The sequence below is a fragment of the Mus musculus genome, chromosome 15, assembly GCF_000001635.26.
Source record: "Mus musculus strain C57BL/6J chromosome 15, GRCm38.p6 C57BL/6J".
Taxonomy (NCBI): domain Eukaryota; kingdom Metazoa; phylum Chordata; class Mammalia; order Rodentia; family Muridae; genus Mus; species Mus musculus.
The window spans coordinates 57,866,091-57,892,479 of record NC_000081.6 but is presented as its reverse complement, the minus strand read 5'-3'; the positions used below and the strand labels follow the sequence as shown (position 1 = coordinate 57,892,479).

Here is a 26,389-nt window from a genome sequence, read left to right as displayed (position 1 = left end):
GAAGGGGAAGTTTCTCTTGTGATCGCTGCCTAGCTTGTCCGAATTCGGTGGCGCCACGTCCGTCGGTCTCCGCCTCCTGCACAGCGGCTGCGCCTCCACTTTCCCTGGCCAAGCCGGCCGCGGAGCGCGGGGTGGGCACGGGAGGACGCGCGGCGCTGCGCAGCCGGTCACCTGACGGGCGACCATGTCGGACATCGGGGACTGGTTCAGGAGCATCCCGGCCATCACGCGCTACTGGTTTGCTGCCACCGTTGCTGTCCCCTTGATCGGCAAGCTCGGCATCATCAGCCCGGCCTACTTCTTCCTCTGGCCCGAAGCCTTCCTCTATCGCTTCCAGGTAGTAGCTGGCGTAGGGCGGTGGAGACTACAGCCCCCAGGTGTCCCCGCGGCTACGGAACGGGTTCGCCGGGCTGCGGGGCGCGCTGGGGCTGGTGGGATCTGTAGTGCGTCCGCCTCCAGGGGTTTAAGGCTGGGGTCCTTTGGGTCCCGGGAGGTCCTGGGGTCGAGTGTTAAGGCTTAGATAATTTAGAGTCGCGGACTGGCCTGCTAGGACGTGACTCACAATACCTGTCTGGCAAGATTGTACTTCCCGCCTTCCGCACTCTGAAGTGAGAGGTAAGTTGCCATTCTGTTGGCAAATTGGGCCCACCTACCTGAATGTCTTCCTCCCTCCTTCTATCTATGTCGTGGGTGGCGATGCCATCTTAATCAGTGGTGTCTACTTGACATAATTCTGCGTGGGTTGTTAGCGTGTTTACAGTTTCTCTCTCCTCCCTAAAGCAGTGGTGTAAAGGCAGATATTAATAAGAATTAATTTATCTGTATTTCCTACGGGCCCTATCCGATCACCTGGCATATAGCCGTTAAATGTTACCAGTGAATGAATAAACTACTCAGGAAACGGGAGATACTAATTTTCTTAAGCATTAAGGATATTAGTCAAGATTATCATTCTAAGCCAAAGAATGTTAGTTTCCTAGAGGTTATTTTTATTGATTCTGTGATATAAAAATTTAATCAGGGGACGCTCAGATTATATTAGATCTGGATTTCCACACATTCCTTAGCCTTCTCTTTCTACTTTCCACTGGATGTTATTTTCTCGTCTCCTTTGCTGATTTCTCATTTTCCTCACCCAGATGTTGGGATATGCTCTTGGAGTCCGTTATAGGATCCTCTGTAGTCCATCCCTTGGACTTAGATCTTTATCATACAAGGGGCATAAACACATGAATGGGAGACTGTCGGATATGTGAGTATCTTTATTGTAGTGGTGGAAATCACCACCTGGTGACCAGTAGACATATAATCAAATCTCCCTTTCATCTTTGCAAATAGCAACTGTGTTTGCTAGGGGGGTTTAGCAGTCATAGAGACATCCCTGAGTTCTTTTTTTGGGTTTCCTGTTTAGTGCTGGGACTCAAACCCAGAGCATAGCACGTGCTAGCTGAGTGCTCTGCCATCGAGATGCACATCTTGTATGGCCTCTTGACTTCTTTTCCCCACCCCAGAATCTGTCAGCTTAGACAGCTGATTCTGCCTCAGCTGTCTATTCGGAATCCAGGCCTTTCTCCATCGAAAGCTGTTAGCATGCCGGCTTTGCTCTTTCTGTTCTTGCTGAGCAGCCGGGGCAATCGTGTGAGAACAGAAATCATGTCCTGTCAGTCTCCTGAGACTCCTCCCATATCTGTGAACTGGGATGGGTAAAGTCCGTGCCAGGGCTTGCTGTTGCAGTACCTAAGTTGACCCCAGGACCTTTGCACATGTTATTTCTCTCCCTGAAAAAGGTAGTCATGGCTCATTCACTTTCATGTGTGTCTTTCAGGTCTCTGCCCAAATGCCATTTTCCCTTGTAGGCCTTCTCTGATTGCTGTCCATCAGAGTGTTCCTCCTTCACTGTTCCCTTCCCTTCCCTTTTTCTTGCGACATGCCACCTGCTGGTATTTGCTAGTTCACTTCCCATTGAGAACCTAGATGAGTGCTGGGCACATAGCATCTGCTTGTGTATTGCCTGAGTTCGTGGACATTCTGGGAGCTTGCTATGTGCTGGGCCCTTGTCTACAACGGCAAATAGGACAGAGGTTCCTGATCCTATGAGAAAAACAGAGGGAGGCATACTGCTAAGGACATCGTTCAAGGTACCAGTGTTTCCGAAAAATCTAAGAGAACACTTGAAAATGTCTTTGAGTCTGGCTTTTGGACCCAGTCTTTCAGAAAGAACTAATAGTAAACTGGGAAACTAGGCAAAAAATGGGAATAGAAAGAACACCGGGTACCAAGTAGAGAGCCAAGTGAAGTGGGAAGCCTGGTAGATGAAGACAGGGCGTTACCCTGGGGTCTGTGCTGTAAAGCACAGGTGAGTCGTAGAGGGCCTTGTAGTTCAAGGTAAGAGGCTAACAGTCTAAGTTTCTGTAGCACTAAGGATCAAGCCTCGGGCACTGCACATGCCAGGAAATCCTCTGCCTTCCACCTTTGATTTGAGAGCACCCGTGGCACCTGGGGGGATTGGAACAAAACACTGGAAGTTGATTCCTCACTCAGAGTGAAGTCAGTGTGTCGGGAGCACTGGGCGATGGACTCAGAGACATACACATTTACTTTACTGAGTGTGGGAATGCTTAGCAGGGCTTGGGTTTGGTTTGAAGTGTGGATTAATGGTGTGCTTTGATGAGTGTTAAATCTCGAGGTGTTTTCCAGGCAGCCCAGTAGAGACTTCCTGCAGCAGTTGTAAGAACATGAGTCTAAAGCTTAGCCTGAATTGTTTAGTGTTGTTATGTGTTAAGAAAATAATTGCGTTAATAAATGTGTTTTGGCAGAGTGCTGTTGTGAACCTTGTACCCAGTGGCATGTTGGGTAATGTGAGTGCACGGGGAGCGTTGGCTGTAAATCATTTTATGAGAACGTGGTCAAAACTGACTCTCTGAGCCTTGTGAAATCTTGCTCACTTGTGTAGTCAGATTGCTAGAGTAACCAACATCAAAAGCTTTTCTAATAAGCTACAGATGTAATAATGTTTGAACAAAACCAAACAGGAACCCACTGGAGACAGCATTTGTGTCACACCTTGTGTGGATACACCAGCCCCTCAGGTGCAGATTGTAACAAGCCTAGTAGAAACCATGCAGGAAGGATGGAAAAGCACAGAAGGTGTGCTTTCACAGTTTCTGCAGGAGACGCCTCTCCTTAGACGCTCCATCTGTGTCAGCCTAGAGAAACTGGGGGATAATTGATTTCGAGTTGTGCATTCCCAGTTTGAAGGACCGAAGTAACGATACTTTTCTTACTTCTGTGTAATGTGATGGTTTGAAGCTATAAAGTTTAACATGCTAGTTCTCCAGTTTGGATAATAAAATACAGCAAATGGGCTAAGCCTCACTTCCTGGCTGTCCACAGTTTCTCCTTATCACTCACTTTCCAGTGATGGTGTGTCTTCCTCTCGGCCAGTGATTAAAGAGAGGTGGCAGTTTCTGGATGCCTTCATATTTATTCACTGAGATAAGCCTCCCGTGGAGCCTGTACTATATTTCATTATTTTAGAAACAAAATAGTGTCGCTCCCTTTTTTTGTCAGTGCTGTGCTGTCCCTGTATGTGCGATACCTCAGTTTCTGTAACCAGCTTGAAATACATGCTGGCTCGTGTATGGGCAGCTAGAGCTGGTGTCAGTCTCACCTAGTTAACAGTGGTCTAAGTTGCCTTAAATTCCTTCATAACCCCTTATCCACAAAGTGTTTAGCAAAGTGTTTTGTTATAGTTATAGGAAATGATTTTTCCTTTTTTCCCTAGAGCTGGAAGATCATAAGGCATCAGGTAGTTAGTTAATCATGTAGGACAGAGAGACTGCAGGCTTTCAAGTATTTCAAGAAGTTAGGTCAGAACACCACGGCGTAGCCCTTACAAGTTGTGTGCTGTGAACCAAGTTATTTATCTGTCTGGACCTAAAGTGTCTTTACCTAAAAGCAGTGATAATATAATGCTGTGCTAACTACTCAGTTAACAGGACTCTTGACCGTAGGGCCCTCCCTCAGTTAATGGTCTTTTTGGAAAGGAAAAGAGTAGAAGTTGCATTAAATGATTATATTAATTATGAGCTAAGTACTGATTTCATAAACATAAACAAAAGTGCCTTCAAATCAAGAAAATATGTTAGCTATTTCATACTTAAGTATAACACACAGAAAATCGTTTTTATAATAGCCAATATATACTTTATTAAAACTATTGAAATGATGATCCTTTTATTAGTAATAATATAAGATTTTAAGTTAAATTGGAAATATAATTCATGAATTATTGTTGTTACTTAATCCCTGTCAAAGAATCCCAATTTACTGGACATAATGGTACCTACCTGTAATTCTGTCGTTGGGGAATAGAGGCCAGGCTGGGCTGTATATAGCAAGTTTCAGGCTAGCTTTACTACAGAGTGAGGTGTCATCCCAAGAAAGTAAAAAGTAAGCAAGAAGAACAAAAAGGCCACTGAGGGCTGGGGCGTGGCTCAGTTGGTGTGGTGCTTGCTAGCATTCGCAGAGCCATGGGTTTGATCCCCAGTACCACATAAAGCCAGGCATGGAGGCCCGATCTGTAATCCCAGTGGTGGAGAGGTAGAGAGGCAGGATAGCACAAATTCGAGGTCATACTAGATTTACTATAATAGCTTCACGAATAGCCTATCTCAGGAAAGAAAGAAGAAAGAACTAACGAATAACAAAACAAAAAGGACTCTAACTTAGATTGGAGAGCTGTGAGCTCTCTGCTTCTCTAGCTTGTTTTCCAGAATTAGTTATTGTCACATTTAACCCAATGACTACAAGCTTAGCAATTGTTTTAAGAGTATTTGGGTTATGCAGGCTATCTAGCTATATAGCTATATATAGCTGGAAGGAGAGTGAAGTTGAACTGTGGCTGACCTGGGGGTAACAGGATTTGCTTACACCAGCATTCAGCACACAGGTGCTGCCATCATCTTGCTTGCTTGGAGACCCATGCGTGTGCCAGTGCTCATGGGCATGCATGGCTGTGTGTGTGTTGCACGTGTGTGCATGGACAAGTGTACAAGTATTCAAAGGGCAGAGATTATCCTTGAGTGACATTCCTCAGGAACAGTAAACCATGAGTTTTGAGACAAGTGCTCTCCCTGGTACCTGAGGCTCACTGCTTAGGTTAGGTTGTGTGGCCTCTTTCTATCCCCCCTGCTCCTTTGGCTCTCCAGAGTTAAATGTACATTTCTACTCACGGCCCTGCAAATAAAGCCTGTTTCCTTATCCTAGTTACATGTCAGATAGAGGAAAGAAGGGGCTGTTGGGGATTTCAGAAATAAACACTGCATCCTTCTGAAAAAACTCAGTGCCTAGTGATTTCAAATTATAATTTTAAATAAAAAATAATAAGTCTTAGATGAATGAAAGCAAGTATAACTCAAGGGTAAGCTTAATGAACAGGGAAGAGAAGTGAGGTATTTTGACAGCCACTGATTTCTAAAGAACAGGTGCACACAGTGGCTAAAAATAGTATTGTGTCATCAGCATTAGAGAAAATGTAGTCAGGGGAAAAGCCTCAGGGTTTTTTCTTTTTCTAAAATCAAGAATTGAGTAACTTAAAGGAACACTGGAGTAGGTGAGATGTGAATGTTAAAAACCAGGTCAGTGGGTGTTTTCTGAAAGGTTGTAATAGTAGCACACCTCCATATATGCTTCAAAACACTTTAACAGAGCACATTTCAATTCACTTTCTTGAGCCCAATCATTTAAGCAATATGACAGGATGAGGGTAGGTATCCCAGGACACATGTCACTGCGTAAGCAGAAAAAAGCCACCTCGTAAGTCTAGACTTACAAGATTCCAAGGTTAGAGACTTGCTTCTGCCCTGTATTGCGCTGCTTTTGCAAACAGGGAGTCAGAATTGTGGGTTTATTCTCAGCTCATTCCTAGGTCATAACAAGGATAGCAGTATCGGAAATTTTACTAAATGTAGTTGTAATGTGGCTCTCTGTTGAGTGACATTGTAGAGAGGGTTTAAGTCTTACAGTTCTAGAGTCATGCTAAAACAGAATTCTCTCTTCACCAGTTCCTAGCTGTTATGTTACCTTTATCAATACTGTAAAACCCACCATCTGAATCATTTTTTTGTGTGTGTAAATAAATTGAGTAGCATACTAATTCATTAATTTTTTTTTTAAAGCCATTGTTCAAGGTCTGGGGATGTACGCAGCTCAGTTGTTAGGGCATTTGCTCAGCATATCAAGGTCTTGGGTTCCATCCTCAGAACTCATTAAACAAATAAACACATTAGTCAGTGGGGGCTGGGCGTGATTCTTCCCTTGTGCCTTGAAGTTGGGGCTGAGAAATGGTAACTTTACAGAAACTTCCCTCCAGGGCTTCTCTTGTCATCTGCAGTGCCCTTTTCTTGAGGCAGTGCTGTTCCTGTGGTCCAGTTGCGAATGGAGCTGATTTAACCTGGTGTTTTACTGCTTCATTGCAGGGGTCTTGGAAGGTCACATTTAGTCTACACAGGGCTAAGCTCTGAGGCTTTCATTTCTGTCCACGGAGAGTGGGCTTGGCAGCTCTGTATCTGCCGTCTTCCATTCTAGCAGCCCCGCATCGTTAGCAGCCCTCTTCTGTTTGTTGTGCTCTTGCAGTTCTTGGGGGCTTTGTGCCAAGAGTGTATTTTCCCTTCCTTGTGCCAACTCTTGCTCATTTTGACAGTCTTCCCCTGATTGATCCAGCCGTGCTTTTCGTGCTTGGCACATGATAGTATGCCACAAGACACATAGCTTTTAAGTCAAAGGTCAGCATTATTCTGTTTTCCACTGTCTAGGGGCCATCACTTTATTGTTTAATAATGTTTTGAGATAGAAGCCAGTGAGTGGTAAGGGTGAAAGGGGAGAAAGCAGAGACTTTTTTGTTTGATTGTTTTTTTGTTTTTTGATAGACTTGTGTGTTTGGCGAGGTCAAGAGGTTCAATTTTCAAATGTTACTTGCTTTGGTGGTTGATTATGACAGGAAAAAGAGAAAACTGCAGAAAGCCATGAAAGATAGGCAAGAGTATGCTAGTGTCACAGGGATAAGAAAAGAGAGATGTTGGATCTGATTTTCTTTAGAATAGTATCAAGACTAGCCAGGAAAAGGATTTGGAAAGAAAGGAGAGGACGATCATTACATTTTCTTAGATACGAAAATATATTTATTAAACCAGGAATTAAAATAACTTAGTATAGGCATTCATTGTAAATTATCTAATCTAAAAGTAGGCTTTAAAACTGAACATGTTTCTATCCATGAAAAAAAATCTTAGCGACTTTGCAAGCATGATAGTGATGGGTGCATTTCCTATGTTAAACTTTTGTGTTGAATACACAGCAAAAGTTCTATAAAATCAGTGTATTTTGGAATAAATATACTATAAAGTAGATATTGCTGTATAAAATACAGCAAAAGTACTCTAAAAGCATGAGTCTAATGACAGAACAGAAAGTAACAAGAAAATTTCCATAATACACACAGAGATGCAGATCTATCAGGGTAGTGGATGTGCCTTTAAAATGTGTCTTTAAAATGAAGAAAGATGCTCAGCTTTCTCAAAGCAAACAAAGATTAGTTTTCAGGTTAGTGGCTGTAAATATCCTTTGTGGAGAATATGTGTAGAAAGATAGCAATCGTCTACATTTTAGGAGGAAGTATAAATTAATTAAACATTTCTGTAGACATTTGGCAATATCTACCAAAATAAGTGCATATGTCTGTTGATCTAACAGATTGATTCCCAGGCATTTATTCCATGTGTGTGTGTCTGTGTGCATGTGTGTGTGTGTGTACAGAATATACAAGAATATTCATCATGGCATCATAACAATTTAAATGAAGTTTGTCTACCCACATATCCACATAAAGAAAGTCTGTGAAGCAAATAGAAGTATTTTGTCAAGGGAATGAAGACATAAAACTGCGATTTAAAGCATGGTGAGGAGGGAGGAAATGGCAGAGCGTTCACAGAAACGGGCTGTGCGTGCTCGCACGCCTTTGAATTCTAGCACTGAGGAGGCTGAGGCCAGCAGGCCGACTGAATGTTCCAGGAAAGCCTGGCCTTTGACGCTCTAAAAACTAAGGCAAGGCGTGGTGTCGTGTACCTTAAATTCCAGCATTTGGGAAACAGAGCCAGGGAGATTTCTGAGTTCAGGGCCAGCCTGGTCTACATACTTCAGGACAGCCAGGCCTATGTAGAGTGATCTTTCTTGAAAAAACAAAAACACCCAAAAGCTTGGCCATTTGGAGCAGGCAACTCTTGTAATCCCAGCAAGTCTTGATCCTGAGGCAGGAGGATTGAAAATGTAAGAACAATCTGTGCTGCATAAGTTTAAGGCCTCCTGTGCAATGCAGTGAGTCCCTCCTCTCTCAAAATGTGAAAAGAGAGTTTGGACCAATCTCAGTGGTAGAGTGCCTAGTCCACCTGGGTTCAGTTCACAGGGTTGCCCCCAAAGGAAAGCAGTTAGTTGTTGTTGAAAATAACATTTGGAGATTGGAGTTAGGACTTCCCCTCTTCATGTTTGTGTGTGTGTGTTGCGTTGTTTCCTTTTGAGCCCATATGCCTAGTTAGCACTTTGTTTTGATTCCTGTTAGCCTCTAGCATTTGAGAATGCTACTTTTAATGAGGATTATCTTTTAGCCCCGTCTTAGGCAAGGCCATATATTTGCATAGTATTGTTTTTGCTAACTTGTTTAAAAATATTAACAGATGATTTTGATGCCCCATTATCTCATTGGCCTGTGAACTAATGATGTGTAGGCAGCGGGAACTACGCTGTCTCCTCATACTGTGATGTCACTTTAGCTCGCCTTGAAAGAATGCTTTGCATAGTGTGATTTTGTTTGGTTTAAATAAGAAAAGTGTTCATCCCAGGTCAGAGGAACTGACAGCTGTTTGTTTTGATCTCTTCAGATATGGAGGCCGTTCACTGCCACCTTTTACTTCCCCGTGGGCCCAGGGACTGGATTTCTGTATTTGGTCAATTTATATTTCTTATATCAGTATTCTACTCGGCTTGAAGCAGGTAAGTTACCTGTCATTGTCAAAGTGTTGTTTCATTCTAAGTTACTGATTCATTCTAAATATGTTGCCTTGGATTTTCAGGACCATTAATATTATATAAAGAAATGTGTATTGATAGTTCTTGCATGCTCACTGGGTCATGACTGTATTAGGCTAGTAGAGTATTTTTGTTTTGTGTTTTTGTGTTTGTTTTTTTTTTTTTGGAGACAAAGTCTCATCTATCCCTGGCTATAACCAGTTGACCTCCAACTCAGAGATCCACCTGCCTCTACTTCCTGAGTCCTGGGATTAAAGGTATGCACTACCATGCCCAGCCATATTGAGTTTTTAATCACAGAATGAGTTGTAATTTGTTATAAAAAGAAATAATATCAGATCAAAATTTTGCATGTCCTTCCATCTCCTGATTGTCTGGGTTGTGTTCTTATACTTACTCTTGTCTTTGTCCTGCTAGAATGAAGCCAGGCTAGAATGTACGTGTCTTTCAGACAGAGTGCGAGGCAGTTCAGAGCTTAGTCTCCTTCTCAGGGGCTGGAGAGGATGGTACAGTGAAGAAAATGCATTTGTGAGGACCGGTCCAGAACCCTTCAGCCACGCAGATAAGCTGGGTGTGGCACTTGTGCGCCTGCAGTCCAGTGCCTGGAGACCAAGACCCCTGAGGATCCTGGGGGGCTCTCTCTACCTAGAGGAGTCAGCTGTTGGGGTCCATTTTCAGTCAGAGGCCTTGCTCAAAAAATAAGGTGATGAACAATAGAGGAAGATTCTGATGGTGACCTCTGACCTTCACACATGCAGCATGGGCACCTGCACATGCACACATGCATATACTACACATGTAGTATACATATGCTACGTGTTTACATGTAGACAACAGCTTTAAGGCAGGATTTGTACTGCGGTAGTTTTTCCAAATATACCATCTTGTATGATATAATAGAGAAGCAATCCAGTGCTTTACAAGTGTCTTGTTGAATTAAGTATTTCCACAATACCTTATATGCTAGCTTGAGTTGCTTATACAAGGAAGCAGTAAATTGATACCCTAGTCAAAATACAGATCCACTTTTGTTAAATGTAAGTGATTTGCAAAGTTGGCTGACTTCAGAGATTTTTATACAACTGCTGGCTCTTGCTTAGGTCAGGTTTCTGAATCGTCCTTAAGAGTCTGCTCAAGTGTTTGAAAATTTGCCTCTGTCTCACAGCTGTTGCCACCAAGGCTGACAACCTGAATTCAATTTCCTGAAGCCCACATGGTGCAAGTGTAGACCTGACTCCCAGCAAGTTATCCTCTGACCTCTGTTTGTATGCACACTAATGTACATGCCCATACCATACACACACATACCGCCCCCCCCCAATAAATGTGCTAGGCCCCACCACCATACCAGAGCCCTCCTGAAGTGTACCAGGGCTCTCCTGCCTCCCAGAACCTTTGGGTTTCACTCTCCCTTGTTCAGTTCTTGGTGGTAGTGCTGAGTAGAGCAGTGAGGAGCAGTCGCTTAGCATTCTGCTCTTCCATTTCGTCTAAGTGATGATGAAGTTGTTGGAGTAGCTCTTACTTTAAACACCAGTGTAGTACATACTGGGTGAAGTGTGGCTGATCCGTGACAAGCTGTGAGCTTTTCCTATGGAAAATGTAAACATATACAGGGTCTTCTTAGAGAAAAAGACCAGTGAACCTTTTTCTTCTTACTGAGAAAAATTCATCTCACATCACATTTTAACCTTTTGTGAGCCTATGATTCAGTGTTTTTTTTTAACGCTTTTGTAACCATCACAGCAATTTAATTTCACAATGTTTTCATTAGCACCCCTGTAGTAGACCCAAAGTACCCCTCCCCCAGCTCCTGGCTATTACCAGTCTACTTCCTGTGTGGATTTGCCTGTGTGGGCCATGTTTAATGTAGTTTGTGACCAGCTTCTTTAACTCAGTGTTGGCTTTGTTAGTGCAGACTCCTGTTACAATTCACTCATATTGTGGTATATGTTGGTGTGAGTCTCCTTGACTGTCGTCCCCCCATCATATCTGGTTTTGTCTGTATCAGCGCTCTTGCCTTGGTTATTTGAAGCAGAATGTCACATATAATTCTCTTTCACTCATTGCTACCCAGCATAGCTCTGAAGTCAGGCCTTAAGGACTCTTTCTGATGTGGAGCTAGATCTGATATAATTGTGAGATTCTCTGGCCACCTTCTGCTCTTGTTTATCTGTGTTTTTGAGTCCATTTACCCACTTTATTAACTTGGTCAGATAACGTAAGCTGCTGTAATATTTTGTGTATGAAAAACAGGCAAGAGAACCTGCCGTGCTAGATGACTGGTTGGTTTTGTTTGCTTTTATCTTTAGAAGTTGCTTCCCTTTATTTCCAGTCAGAGCGCTCTGGAATGTTGAAACTGAGAGGCACTTTTGAAACAGTTTCTTTGAGATAAAAAGTTGCTCTCTTTATCTGTGGGTTCTGTGTCATGAGTCAGCTGCCTGAAACATTTGGAATAGCTGGAAAATAAGTCTACTGAACTTGTACAGTTTCCTCCTTGTCATTACTTATTAAACAACACATTGTAGCAACTGGTGGTACACAATTTACATTGTAAAAGGGACCATAGGGAATGTGATCTATCTTACAGTATAGGTCAGAATATCTAGGTTCTATGCAAATATTATACCATTTTATCTAAGGATTGTGGATATTTGTAGGTTTTAGTATACAGGGAAGCTCTCAGCTCCCATCTTCCATGGATTCCAGTGGAGGATGTTAATCTTACATCCCATCTAGCTTCCTCATTTGAGTTTAAATTCAGTTAATACGTTTGTAGAATTGTGCAGCCATTATCATAATCCATTTACAACATTTCTTTGCCTCTAAAGTCTATATCTGTTAGTATTGCCCATTTCCTTCAATCCATCTTCCATGCAAGCCATAGGAAACTTCTGTTCCCTTTCTGCTTTTTAGAGTCGCCTGTACTAGTAATTTCTTGTAATAATTGTGATAGGATCATACCATCTGTGATCTTTTGTGACTGTTTCTTTTACTTAGTGTCATTTTAAGGTTCTCCTACGTAGCATGTAGATGTAGTTCATCCCTCATTGTTGTCAGTTATATAGATAATGTTGATGGGCCCTTGGTTTAATCCATTTCGTGGCTGCCGTGACTAGTGCTGCTGTGAGCATTGCCGTAGAGAGGAGTCGTCCACGCTATCCTGCTTAGTCCTCTGTTTTGCAGATAGGTGCTCCTATGTCCCAAAGGTCACACTTTTTGTTTTAAAGAAGTGATGTTAAATGTCTTCAGTATTATTTTTAAAGTATTTTTCTCTGTAGAGGCTACTTTGTTCCCCAGTTCTAAAGCCTGATGTTTGCCTTGTGTTTGTTTCCAGGAGCTTTTGACGGGAGGCCAGCAGACTATTTATTCATGCTTCTCTTTAACTGGATCTGCATCGTTGTATCCTTCAGGGCTGCTCAGGCCATAATGAACTCCCTACTTCCCTTTTAAGGTTTTGGGAAATAGTATTCTAAAAACGATTTAAATCAGTTTTGATACCTTTTAAAAACTATAGTTAATAATGAGAATATCAGGTTCTGTCTTTGAAGCCAGGGTAAATCCCATGTTTTGGAGATGCCTTCTCTCACTGGAGTCTCTGGGATTTTTATCCATATTCAGTGGAATTTTATTGCTGTCTCCTTGAGCCCAGTTCTCTGTGTTCCCTGGGATGACAGTTTGTTGACTGAAGCACAGATATTCCATGCCAGCCACAAGACAGCTTTCTGGTTCTTTCCAGAAATTAATTTACAGCCAGCATCATTTCATGACTTCGTTGCTGTCCATCTTTTGGTCCTAAATAACAATCTAGTCCATAAAGCACCCCCCTCTGGGCATGGTCTATCTCTGTGTGAGGCACTATTGATAAGCAAACAGTTGGACCTGACGACTGTTTAAAGTTGATCAAGAGCCAGAAACATAAAGGCCTGGAATACTCCCTCTCCTTTAAGAGAATGGAGAAAAAAAAAAAAAAAAAAAAAAGCTGTCCCTGAGTGTAAGCATTTGTTTCAAATGCACAGATCTGTCTATCCTGTAGTTGAATGCTAAATAGTAAAATAGTAGTAGGGTGTAGAAGAAGATACCAGGTGAGCAGGTCATGGTGAGGCTGTTCATTTCCATGTCTCCTGCTCTACTGACTGTACTGGCGAGTGGATATTTCTGCAGTGATCAGAACTTTTGTGTGTTCCTATATCTTGAGTAATCTGATAGTTAGAAAGTGTTTTCCTTTGGAACAGTGTAGTGACGTTCACTGGAGAGAAATGAGCAGCTCAGCCTTGGTATCTATAGAATACTTTCTGCATATGATCCTTGACTTTACAAACCAAGATTACTGGCTTAGCAATGGATATGCAGGTAAGACTTTCAACTATTTGCCCTTCTGTATGTTTCAGAAGTTGGGATTACATTGAATGCATAGAATGAGAACTGATTATACTGTTAGCTAAGCCTTTGAGGCTCTTGTAGGCATATCTAACCATTGGCTTCCTTGTTCATTTCTGGCTTATGCTTGAATGCTCAGAGTAATGGTTATGCAGTATTTCCTGGGTGTGTGTGGGGTTATGTATTCATTGAAAATAGATTAGATAGTTAAGGAAAATATTTTTTTCCTTCAAATAACAGCTTGAACTGATGTTTCTGAGTTCATGTATTGATCATAGATTTTTATGGCATTCATTGTATGATAAATAATGCGGTTAGTTTGTGATTGTGACATTAGGGTTTCCTGTGCAGTTTGGGAGGTGGGCAGGATAGGCAGGCAGTCACATTAAGCCTTGTTTCGTGCCTGTGGCGCTGAGCTTCCTGTCCTGACTTCCTTTGCAGCTGCTGATGATCCCTCTGATCATGTCAGTGCTCTACGTCTGGGCCCAGCTGAACAGAGACCTGATCGTGTCGTTCTGGTTCGGAACGCGATTTAAGGTAGTTTACCTCTGAGGAATATATAGCTCAGTGGAACTTAGTCTGTGGTAATCTTGCCTGAGCTCAGATGTGTACCTTCTGACACTTCCAGAAGGGGTCGCTGCAGAGTAGTGTACCACAGGCAGGCGTCTGCCTCCCCCTCCTCAGTCCTGCTCCTAGCATCCCAGCATCCCTTGCTGTTGTTACTTCCAAACCCTCTAAGCCTCTTCAGGGATATGCCCCTCAGTGATCGTGTGTGTGTGTGTGTGTGTGTGTGTGTGTGTGTGTGTGTGTGTGTGTGTGTGTGTGTGTGTGTGTGGAGAGAGAGAGGGGTCGAGCACACAAGAGGGATTACAAGAGAGACAACATGCAGAAACCCGCGATTTCTAATCTTTTTGTCACTCCTGCACTTCCTATTAGGTGCCACATACTGTACCTAGAATAGCACCCCCTATGTTCCTGGAGTTTGCTGTTTTCTACCTGTAACGACGACCTGTAATTATAGAACTGAATGTTGCTTGAGCTCCTGGCTGGAGTTAGACTTGTCTAGTCTGCGGGCTACTACTTACCCCAGTTAGACTCATAACTATTTTTAAGCTCCCTTTTACTAGTTTCTGAAGTTCCATTGAAGTTCACTCAGCTTAAGTTTGGTCTAGGGTGTCAGATCTGGAACCCTAATATCTTGTTGGGAGACTGTTAGTTCAGGACATTCACACACAATGTTAGATAAAAATTCAAGTTAATTACTTATAACAATCGCTTTTGAAGTCTTCCAGTGGTTCTGTTTGGGGTGTTTTTACTGTCATCCATAAGATACTTGTTAGTTTCCTTGTGAATATTAACTTAGTAGGACAAATAAGTTTAGTTTTAGATAGGAAGATGTAAGTGCAGTAGGGCCGGCCTTAGATTTGAGAAATTTTGTAGTGACCTAGTGATTTCTGTAAAGCCCTGGTCACTACTTTCTCCCCATTTTCAGTTCCCCAGGTGCCATGTGTTTTCAGACTCGGCTGTTCACATCTGTGTCCTCTTTCCTAGGCCTGTTACTTACCTTGGGTTATCCTTGGATTCAACTATATCATTGGAGGCTCGTAAGTAATGTTAGATTTATTTATCTGGAGACTAATCCTTGGGAAACTTGATTCATTTTTATTTTCCTTTCTTAGGCTTTTAAAGACTTTAAAGACTGAGTGTTGATATGTTAGAACCTTAGAGAGAAAGGTGTTTGGATATAATTGGTTGCACTACAGGATGTAAGCACCTTTGACATTGGATGGCTATCATTTTGTTAGCTTGTCACTAGACACATTGTGTTTCTAGACCTATTTGTTTGAATAAATATATGCCTGTCTGGATTCAGTATCCATACTGGGCAAATACAGAACTTACTTGCCTTGGTTTGTCTTCGGATCTTATCTGGAAGATTACTGCTTGTTTTCAGACACTCCCAGAATGCCTTGGAAATGGCTACTGCCATAGAAATGGAGATTTCTAGATGAGAAGTACCTCTGTACATGGTTTGATGGTGTAGAACTTTGTTAGGCAGGGTCAAATTTCTCCTCCGTTGGTCTGGAGTTGGTACTGAGATGTAGGAAACCCTTTCATGTTTCCAGTCTTAAGTTTAGAGAGGGACCTTTTAGAAGGAGCTGTCTGGGGAGACCACACAGTGGTTAAGAGCAGAGATTGCTCTTGCAGAGGATCTAAGTTTGGTTCCCAGCACGCATGGTGGGCAGCGCACAACTGCCTGTAACCTTAGCTCCAGGGGTCTCTGATATCTCCAGCCCCTCTGTGCTTGTGCCCATGCTGTGTATACACATAGGCATGCACAACAGTTACAGATATGTATTTTAAATCTTTAAGAATGAGAAGAGCCTTCCTCTGCATGATAGGTGGCACACACCTTTAATTGCAGCACTTGGGAAGCAGAGGCAGGTGGGCCAGCCAGGGTTACATAGCTAAACCCTATCTCGAATAAACCAAACCCAAAACAAAACCCAAGGTAGAGATTTTAAGAGCTCTCATTTCTTTCTTACCAATTTTTCAAGAGTTAGTAGATTGCAAAAGTCCTAACCCTTCTTAGAGCCTGATGTATTGGAGCTAGATGGTCCTTACTACTCCTGTGTATTTCCAGAGAGAAGTGAGTGGCCTGAAGAGAAGGACATTGTAGAGCTTAGCACCTTTTGACATTGGTCAGCCTCTCTCGGCTCCCCTACTACTCGGGCAGAGTGTGGGAAGTTGCAGGTGTTCGTTTGCTCCGGCAAGAATCACGTGGGTAAAGATGGAAGAAGGATATGTAAATAGCAGCCGTGGCTGCTGCAGGTGCCTGTGTGAGCCTGGGAGACCTGAAGAGTCAGTACTGACTTTAGGATGCAGGGCAAGGCTCAGCAGTCCTAAGTGATCTCTGTGTGTCTCATCTCACTGACAGCGATGCAAGAGAGATGCAAACCACAGCTCCAGAAATGTGGGAGCAGTGGTTGCTGTCCATCTTCCTCCCTCCCATGCTCTTCTCTTGGTAGTCTGCGTATTTGTCTGTTTTACAAACATCGTGTGTGTAGGCAAGAGCTCAGAAACTCACTCGCGTTGCGCCTGCCCCACCTCCTGAGACATACTGGAATAAAACTAATGTTTTGAGGATGGACTGGGGTCTTGGAAGAGATGTATGTCAGAGGTGCTTTGGGCCTGGAAGCTGTGGGCCTCATTCGTTCTTCAGCCCTGATTTCCCTCTCCCTCAGAATACGTTTGTCCCTCACTATAAAAGGGCCCATTGTAGAGCTGTCGCCGACTCCCGGGGACGGTAATGGACGACAGTGAACACGACTCTTTCCCATGCTCTTGGCTCCAGCTTGCTGCAGCTCACTGTGTTGCCTGGGTGTCTTTGCACTGACTTGCCTCTCTTTGCAGGGTGATCAATGAGCTCATTGGAAACCTTGTCGGCCATCTTTATTTCTTCCTGATGTTCAGATACCCAATGGACTTGGGAGGAAGGAATTTTCTGTCCACACCTCAGTTTTTGTAAGTTTTCTCTTCTCTTGTTGAACATTGTGTTGTCCTGTGGTTTCAGGTATCCCAACAGGAGACATTTTCATGAGGAGACACTTCACTGCCCTCTCTAAGCGAGAAAGAAATTCGAGCCAATAAAGTTCTTACTGTGGTCACAGTCAGGAAACCAGGGATTCATGCCACAGCTTAGTCCCTTTCATAACATCTGGGTAAAGATCACTGACTGGGTTAAGCCGTTACAAAGATCACCTATGCTGAGCAGGTCGAGTTATTTGGTGCTACTTTAGAGTGCCAACAGTAGGCTGGGGGACAAGTGTCATAAAGGATAACACTGCTTTTTTTTTTTTTTTCTTGAAACATTGGTTTCACCCATGATGTTGACTGAGAAGTTAGCTCATTATTTGCTGTTTTTAAAATGTGTTTTTATTTGTTCTTGTTTTAGGGACAGGGTCCCTGCTATATAGCTCAGGCTTACCTTAAACCCTCTATCCTCCTGCCTCAGTCTTCCAAGTGCTAGAACCATCGGTGTGCCACCCCCTGCCTGGTTTAAACTTTCATATAGTAAATGCTATAGACTAGAACTTTTGTAGATTGTTTAAAGTTTGAACGAGAGACTTGAGATTTCCGACTCCTTGGAAGCAGGTGCTTGGTCGTTCTCTTTTTTAGAGTGAATTAAGTAGAAGAGGCCAAGGGCAAGAACTCCGGATCAGATGCCATTCCCTTTGTGTGCTGTTTTTGATACTGGGGAAGTTACTTATTAAAACCTCCAATTTTTGGTTCATAAGTCTGAGTTGAAAGGCTGTCCCTTTCTCATAGGACTGGGTAGAGCAAGACTCATTATTGGAAGCATAATGGTGGGTAGTGGGTTAATGACATAGTACTGGGTTCTGGGTTAATAAAAGCCCTGTGCCTGATGTCTCCGGGAGGGCTGGTGGCTGAGAAGAGATGCTCAAACACTGGAGTGTGTAAGTAGCATGACCCTTCTGTCAGTGAAGCAAAAGGCTTGAAATCGGGACCAGTCAAATCACCTTATGAGTGTCCCAGCCTGCCTGACAGTCACACCTAATCCCACGAGGGAGATGGTATAATGTCTTGCATCTAAGAGTTTAAAAGACGGGACCCCTTTGAATCAAGATGTTTCTTTAATGTCTGCAGTTCTCTTTCTTTTCAAGGAGTAGGTGAGGGCAGAAACACTTTTAGCAGTCCCCTTCCGCCCCAGCTCTGTGCAGGTTAGGGTGTGTTTGTAGAAGACATTTGATTGCGAACTATAATCAGAAAACTCCAGTGGCTTGTTTGTTTTTAAAAGAGAGTAAAATGAAATTTGTTTCTCTTTGTGCCTCGGGTTGCTTTCAGGCTGAAAAATAAATGACCAGTGTGTTTTCTAATTACCAAAGGACACAGTAGCCGCAGGTTGGGATTTTTGTTCTAGATTTATCAAGTAGGCTGGCAGATGTATCCGCTTTACAAAGCCTGTGCTCTGGGGAGTAGCCAACAGTCACTTTACCGTAAATGGCTATTTTCTGATTTAACAGCTTACAGATATTTTTGAATTGTGAACAAAAGTGTAGAAAATTCCAACAGTAAAATTCTGGGAGCACACTGGAGCCAGCCTTCCACTTGAGTTTTCTCTGTTGGTGGATGCCCTTCTGTTAAATTTTGCATAAAGATCAGATGGTAAAATGTAGCTCCTTGCAAAAGCAGTAACTGCTTTGGAATTACCATAAATTTTTGTTGATTATGTATAATTGGGTGTCTTTTTATTCTAATTACTGGCATTTAATTTCACTCTGAGCTTAAGCAATGAAGCTGGCTTCTATATTGTCTATATGCAGCAGAGGAGACAGCCCCAGTGCCTTTCTCAAGTGCTGTGTTTTATTATGTACTTTAGAGGAGTATCATTGTACAGGATGTCATAGATGTTGACAATTGGGTGCCTGGAAACTACACTTTGATTTAATGATAAAACTGTATTTTATTTTCATGTTTTAGTTTTTTAGAGACAGAGCTCTTCTGTGTAGCCACTGATGGCTGGGGGTTTGTCATCCCGCCTCAGCCTCCCGAGTGCCATGATTATAGGTGTGCGTCACCACACTTGACATATAGATTTCTAAAATGGTTCATATCCTGCATTCCATTTAAAAAGCAGCTATATCTTCTTTTATATAGTTCTCTCCAACAGTTAATTTTCTGTTTCAAAAGAGATCTTTTCTCTTTTTAAGGGGAAGGAGGATGAAGGTTTTAAAAATGTTGCAAATTGATGCCAGCTACTAGCTGTTATTACCACAGTAATACTAACCGTTGTAGCACGTTGAGGAGGATAGGTACTAGCTTAGAGCCGTGGTGCCTGGGCTTGGATACTGATGGTTATTCTTGAAGAACTTCACTCAGTTTTGCTCCCATTTTGTTGTTGATTTAATAAGTCTGATTGCTGGCAACTGTGGCATATGTCTCTAATCTTAGATACTTGGGAGGGTGAGGTCAGAGGGTCTGCAGTTCAAGGCCAGCCTTCTTCAAGGCCACCCTGGGCAACTTAGTGGGACCTTGTTGCAAGAAAATTTTACAAAAAGGGACTGTGAGCTCAGTGGTAGAGTATGTGCCTAGCACTCCTGAGGTTTTAGATTCTACCTCAGAACAGCCCAAAAGGAAAAGAGAGGTTTGTGTGTGTAATGTCCTCACAGGGCTGCTGCGACAATCCAGTGCAGTTGGAACGTGTTGTAGTGCAGGGGATCCTTGGCCAGAGAGAGAACTGCTTTGGCTTTAGGTTGTGCTATTGGCCACGGCAGGAAAGGCACTTGTAATGGCCTATTTGTAATGGCTTATTCTGGGTACAAACGGTTTAAAACCAGGGTATCAGTTTGTGCTCTCTGCCTTCCAATAGAAATATAAACTTTAGAACCCTAGAAACACATTGTCAATTTATTAGTAATGCAGACAGTGAGAGAACTGTTGGGAAATGTTACAGAGAACGCAGACGGATTGAAGTTTTGTTAGCTGTCCTGTGGTATCTGGTTTATTAATTTGTAGGTAAAACATCATGGGACCGTATTTGGGCTATGGTGTTGGTGTGTCTGGGATGGGAAGGATGCAGTTGGAAGGCAGGTGATGAGTGATCTAGGCATAACACCCATAGCTTCCAGACAGAAAGCCTGTGGCCTGCATGTCTCAGCCCAGAGCGGGGAGATGCTCTGCGGCCTCAGTCCTCCTGCTTGTGGGTTTGTCCTCTGAGAGTGAGTCATTTTAAATTCTTTGATCCAGTCTGACCCATGTGCTGACACGCCAAGAAGCCATTGGTGCTTTCTGCTTGTTGGGTTGTGGATGTAATCTGTTTGCTTCCGTATTGCTCTGATGAATTACTTTTATAATCAGTGGGAAGAATGTGGAGAGCGTGACTTTAGCGTGAATGTAACTGAAAGCTTGATAAAGTTAAGAGACATGAAAGGCAAGTGCTGACCAGGAAACTAAAGAAGGCAGTGTCCCTGGCTTCTTTCAATGTGACCAATGTCCTGCAACATCCAGGAGAGGGAGATGTTCCAAATGACTGGAGATGGCACTTGTAAGTGACTTTGTTCTCATCTTTGTCTTTTTTCTGCTCTCTACTCCAGGTACCGCTGGCTACCCAGTAGGAGAGGAGGGGTGTCAGGATTTGGTGTGCCCCCTGCTAGCATGAGGCGAGCTGCTGATCAGAATGGCGGAGGCGGGAGACACAACTGGGGCCAGGGCTTCCGACTTGGAGACCAGTGAGGGGCAGCCCTGGCCTGCTCACCAGCCATGCCGAGCAGATGACAGTCTCCTCCCAGTGCTGGGCATGCTTAGTGGCCGAGCTCTTGCTGCCGCTCTTGGACCTGACCCACACTGAATGTAGTCTTTCAGTACAAGACACATTTTTAAGTCCTCAAGGAAAATACAAGTGTTCCTCAAGTTTCATGATTCTCATTCAAGTCCTTACTGCTATGAAGAACAAATATCAGCTGTGCAGATTTCAAAACTGACTCATTTTCTGGTGTCTTCTCTTCCTCCCCTTCCATCTGAATAATGAGCTGGGCAGGAGGGGTTGGTTAACCAAATCCAGTCAAAGAACCCTTTCCTCTCACTCATGTCCCCAGAGTTGCAGCTAGAGTTGTCCACAGAAGGGTTTTGCCTTTGACAAACTTGCTGACTTTTGCCAAAGCTTGGTCACAAAGAGCTGCTTCACACATGGCTCTCGGCCATCACAAGCAGGACTGTAACAGTAAGGAGAAGATGGAGCAGCTGAGGAAGCTCTTCCTCTGCTGTGGGGCCTGCATCCGCCTGTCCGCAGTGCCGCCATTTGCCGCCTTCTCAGATATTCATACCCAAAGGCACCACTGAGTCAGTGGTGGCCCAGACTGGGAGTGATGAGGGTTAGGACTCGTTGCTAGGCACTTTTCTCCTCTGAGCCATGTGATCAGAACCATAGTGGAGTTGCTCCTGACACAGGATGGGTTTAAATACCGCGATCCCCTTGGGTTTCTTCCGAGGGGTGAACTGACTGTGTGCCCAGAGCATTTGTGCTGCGCTGTGTTGTGGTAGGAGGTTCCAGATCACACTGGCCAGACACACGTCCCTGGAGGCAAGCTTCGGGACACTGATTCCGTTCCATCCTCGTTGCGGATGTGTGTTCACCGAGTCGGTGGAGAAAAGAGTGTCAGGCTCTAAATTTTTTGTTCATTGTTTTTTGTCCCAGGCCTTTTCTGGTCGAGTGTTTGTGTTAATGGCAAGGGAAGTACAACTCCTCAGATGTGTGTCGATCAGTTTTTAAGGCTAATAGAGGCACATCTGAATGAGTCACTCATAATTAGAGGTTCCAATAGCTTTAGGATCATTTGCGTTTGGAGGTCATTATTATCTTGAGTCATGCATGTATACTCTTTGTGAATCAGACCTGCTCCCTTTTCATAGGTGGGCTTTTGCCAGCAGAGCTCAGCTTATCACTAAATAAAGTTTTCTGAAGGCTACAGTGCTTTATATAGTTACTTTATGTTGTCATTCTGAAATCAGGCTGCTGGCCGCAGTGTGGTGTAGCTGGTATGCTCTGAATGATGTCTGAAGGTTTTTGCTACTTGGGTTTTTCCTTTGAGGCAATGTGCTCTAACAGTGTGACTTGTCTTTCTCTGCGCATTAAAACTGTGATGTATGTTATATTAGGAAGGGGGAGTTTGAAAAAGAGCTCTCCCTTTCTCCATATTTAATTTATGTGATTAAACTGTCGGGTGGAGAGAGGCTGACCCTGAGCCGCCTGGTTCTCCTGCCGACCCGAGGCTGTGATAAAATGTGTTTGTCTAAGATCCACAAGCCGATCTCCCTGTGCCGGTGCCTGTGCACTTCTGTGCAAGGAAGGTGGAGACTCACCTTCGGAAAGGACTGCCACTTGAGCGAGCGAGAGATTATTCTAATGTCCTGGTACCCGGCTGGCTTCTGGGAGGACTGGCTTTTCGAAGGGTCTGCAAGAATGCAGAACTTTTCTGTACAAGGCAGATGTTCATAACAGTTTTTCCCCTGGACCTGATTAGGAAGCTGATAACTTTATTATCCTTCCAGGATAGTTTTACCAAAGTGAGCCGGTTTTGAGTGTTGACTTCACAAGGTAAGAATTCATAGTGGGTTCTCTTCATGAATGTGAAAAAACAAACAAACAAACCTTATTTTGTACAGACAGCTTTCCTTTTTGTAACTAATCCTTTTTACTGGTAAATATTGTAAATTAAAATGTGCAACTTGAAGGCTGTCTGTGTTAAGTTTCCGTACCTTTGCGGTGGTGTGTTATATGATGGAATCTATGTCACTGCCTTCACCGGGTCGGTTTTATGTGATCTCCAGTAGTTTATGACTAGCAGGACAGCAAGCCTTTTTGTATGTGATTGGTGCTCACGTATTAGAGAATGTCTGAATTCCTGGAAGAAATCAGTACTGAGGTTTCCTCTGTGTGTGTGCACGCGCCTGAACCTGCCTGAGGGTGTGGGTGTTGGTGTGGGGAGAGAGTGTGTGAGGGAGAAAAAGATGGTATGTGAGTGCCTGTGTGTGTGTGTGTGTGTGTGTGAGAGAGAGAGAGAGGGGGGGGGGAGGGAGGGAGTTTTGGTATATAGCCTATATTGTCTGCAAACTTGGAATCTTATTGCCTCAAGCCTTTCAAGTTCTGGAATTAGACATATACCATCACATTTGGCTTGGTTTTTATTTAATGAGGCAGGATGCTTCCAAATTTTAGGAGTCACAGCTGTGACTGTGCATTTCTATAGCTTTCACCCATGAGTGTGAGTTTCGGAACTCTGAAGTCAGATAAACCCTTCCATAGGTAAGAACACCAGACTAGGACACACATGCCAAGGTTTTCTCTTAAAGGTGAGCAGTTTGAGTGTGGCTTCCTGGCCTTGTGATGCGTTTATCCCAAGATAGGTCAACAACAGGAAGCAGGGCTGTGCACCTAAATCTTAAGAGAGAAATAATGAGCCAATAAGAAGGAAAGACCCTGTTGATTTAGAAAGACAGGACATTGCCAGTCTCGTGGTAGTTGAGCTGTCTTTTGAATAGCTAATAATAGGCAATGTTGCGGCTGTCATCGTCTCCGTTGCCAATTGTGTGTGAGGTCCCTTGCCATTATACCCTTCCAGTAGTAACAATCCTGGATAATGAAACGTGCTAACCCTTGGGAAGGTACAGGTCTTTCTGGCCTTCTCACAGGTAGTGTCTTAGAAGCCTGGCCTGGGCAAGCATGCTTGCTGGCAGTTTATTTGCTTTCTAGAGTGGCTCTGGATTGGGATTGGGGAGGTAACAGGGCACTGGCCTGGGTATTTCCCTTTTCCCAAGTCAGTTGTCCTGTTTGCTCCTATCTGTCCTGACACACTAATGTCCGTACTCAGCTATATCCCATTATGACTACTTGAAGACTCTGGTTTCTTTTCTGCTTCACAGTGAGGATCATTTGGGATCGGTGGGGAGTGGTTATCTTGTCATGCCCTTTCTACATGTTTTCAAAGTTCCTGGTGGTTCGTGATGCTCAGTTGGCTTTGGGAACCAGTGTTTAAACCAACTTCTTTTTCTGTTATTAAATGTGTTCTTTTGATTAATTTCACATATGTGTATATATTACATTCTGATTACTGCCACCTTCTTTCTCTCATCCCCCTCTCACACCTCTTCCCAGCCCCCTACAAGTCCCTTTCACACAGTCATGGACTACAGTGTGGTGACCCAGCGTGGGAGCAGGGCTACTTATGTGTTGATAGGTTTGCTGCTAATCACTGGAGCAGGGTGAACTTGTCAGGGACACACAGTTGATGACAATATCTGCACTCCCCCAGAATGCATCAGTAGCTCATAGTTCAGCAGGGAAAGTAGGGTCACGTGGGCTCCTTGATCGGTGATTGACTCTTGACAAACCCTGTCTAGTGTAGGCCCATTGCTGCTGTGAGGTCACGATTGCAATGGCTCTGTCACACCCACACAATCAATCTCATAGAGCACTCTGTCTTGCAGTTCTTTTTTGTTTGTTTGTTTGTTTTTTGGTTTTTTTTTTTTGTTGTTGTTTGTTTTTGTTTTTTTGAGACAGGGTTTCTCTGTATAGCCCTGGCTGTCCTGGAACTCACTTTATAGACCAGCCTGGCCTCGAAATTAGAAATCCGCCTGCCTCTGTCTCCTGAGTGCTGGGATTAAAGGCGTGCACCACCACCACCCCACCCCCACCACCACCCCTGGCATCTTGCAGTTTTTAACAGTCTTCTCCTTCTGCATGGTTCTGGGAACTTTAGAGAGAGTGATACTATGTCCTGCTGAGAGCTAAGCCCTTGACTGTAACTTAGTATCTTGAGCAACTCCTTTTTCATTTGCTACCTTTTATTATAAAGTTTTTAGAAAGGAGCTTGATACTGTGTCAATTTAGCTAAACACCACTAGTAAGTTTTCACTAGGGTGTAAAACTTCAGCCATGAGTTTGTAACTGTTTATAGTGTCAGGCATGCATGGATTCCTTCTTGTGGGATAGGCCTCAAAACCAGGGAGAGTCCTTGGTTGCCCCCATATCAGTTGTACCATGATTGCACTAGTGGGCACATCTTACTTGGCAGGTTGGTATTGTAGTTTGTAGGTTTTTGGCTGGGTAAGGCTACTCATCAGCTTACATTGTATCTTCTGATACTCTGAAAGCTAGCTGTCAGGGAGGAAACCTGCAGCTCAGATCCCGTTTGATTTCTTTGTATCTTATTCCCAATGTATGTGGTGTCTTCAGTCATAGGGTCTTAGCAACTAGTTCTCAAGGGCAGCCAGGAAGAATGGCAAGAATCTATACTGTATTGGAAACTTTTGGAACCTCCTTGACCCTAAGGAGGTATGTTGGGGGTTAGTCTGTTATTATGTATACAAGTACTAAATTCTGAACCCCAAGATCTGGTTGCTGTCCAGATAAATCCATTCATGTGCACTGGTCTTTGCCGTGTAAATCTTGCTCCCCAATTTAAGGCTAATGGTTAATAAAAGAGTAGAGCCTGAGGTTGGGCAGTAGTTTTTAGCTGTGTTTACAGTGCCAGTAGAGAGAGATCTCTCGGGAGGAGAAAGGAGACTGGAGAGAGCAGGAGGTCACCGGGAGGCAGGATGGACCAGGAGCACATGGCTGAGAGAAGTGCACCGTGAGGACAGTCTGATGGAGCAAAAGCATCCTGGGAGGCTTCAGATTGGCAGGTGACTGACATTTGCATGGGCTTTAACAGGTGGAGGGATTAGGATAGCCCAGAACCTGCCCAGCTCAGTGCCAACAGCTTTTTAATACATTTCAGTGTTTCTGTGTTGTTTACTCAGGAATGTACAAGCAAGAAGTGGGATAGAAACCCCAATAGAAATTCAGGAGTAAAAGGGGGTGAACTGATCCCCCCAGAAAAGTAAACACTCCCAATAATTGGTGTCCTATATGGGATGTTAAATGTAAATGCATTTTTAAAAGTGGCAGTTTTTCTCTAACTCTGGATAGTTCCCTAATGAATGAGACTGAGTCTCTTAGATTTATTTAATTAAGCTTTACTGCACAATACCTGGGCAGTCATTAATCCTCTAAACTAATCTGGCTACCTCCCAGCCAAAATGTCCAAGATATTTACATTTTAGTACTGGTCTGGCTCTCTGGGCTTCAGGCATTCTTCCATGATGTCTCTGGACCCCTTCCTCATGGTGAATTCCCTCTTCCTCCTCTCTCTCCCCTTCCCTGGTTGGTGGAAACTCAGCCTTATTCTCACTTCTGCCCAGCCATTGTCTGATCAGCTTTTATGGACAAGTCCAAGAATAAATGGGAAGCAGTGTTTACACAAACGAGACAGGAGATTCTTAGAATAAGCTTTATAATGCCATGTCAAGATACGGGGTCAGAGAAATCAGCATTTGAATATCACAAGGATAATCTTTACACAGAGCCCAAAAA

At 43.5% G+C, this 26,389-nt stretch overlaps 1 protein-coding gene across 1 annotated transcript; it reads left to right on the top strand.

The window, feature by feature from the left end:
• The first annotated feature begins 61 nt into the window (after window positions 1-61).
• Window positions 62-22,978, top strand: Derl1 (Der1-like domain family, member 1). The gene is made up of 8 exons (NM_024207.4): window positions 62-337; window positions 8,934-9,045; window positions 12,416-12,480; window positions 13,405-13,431; window positions 13,900-13,995; window positions 15,010-15,062; window positions 16,873-16,983; window positions 20,574-22,978. The coding sequence occupies exons 1-8, from the start codon at window positions 185-187 to the stop codon at window positions 20,710-20,712; spliced, it is 756 nt and encodes a 251-aa protein (NP_077169.1). The 5' UTR covers window positions 62-184; the 3' UTR covers window positions 20,713-22,978.
• The last annotated feature ends 3,411 nt before the right edge of the window (window positions 22,979-26,389 follow it).

What these genes read in the sequence shown, in the direction of transcription:
- Derl1 (NM_024207.4), top strand. Translation starts at nt 185, where the DNA reads ATGTCGGACATCGGGGACTGGTTCAGGAGCATCCCGGCCATCACGCGC. An exon ending in AACTATATCATTGGAGGCTC is followed by an intron (nt 15,063 to 16,872) that starts GTAAGTAATGTT and finishes CTCTCTTTGCAG; the next exon opens with GGTGATCAATGAGCTCATTG. An exon ending in CTGTCCACACCTCAGTTTTT is followed by an intron (nt 16,984 to 20,573) that starts GTAAGTTTTCTC and finishes TCTCTACTCCAG; the next exon opens with GTACCGCTGGCTACCCAGTA.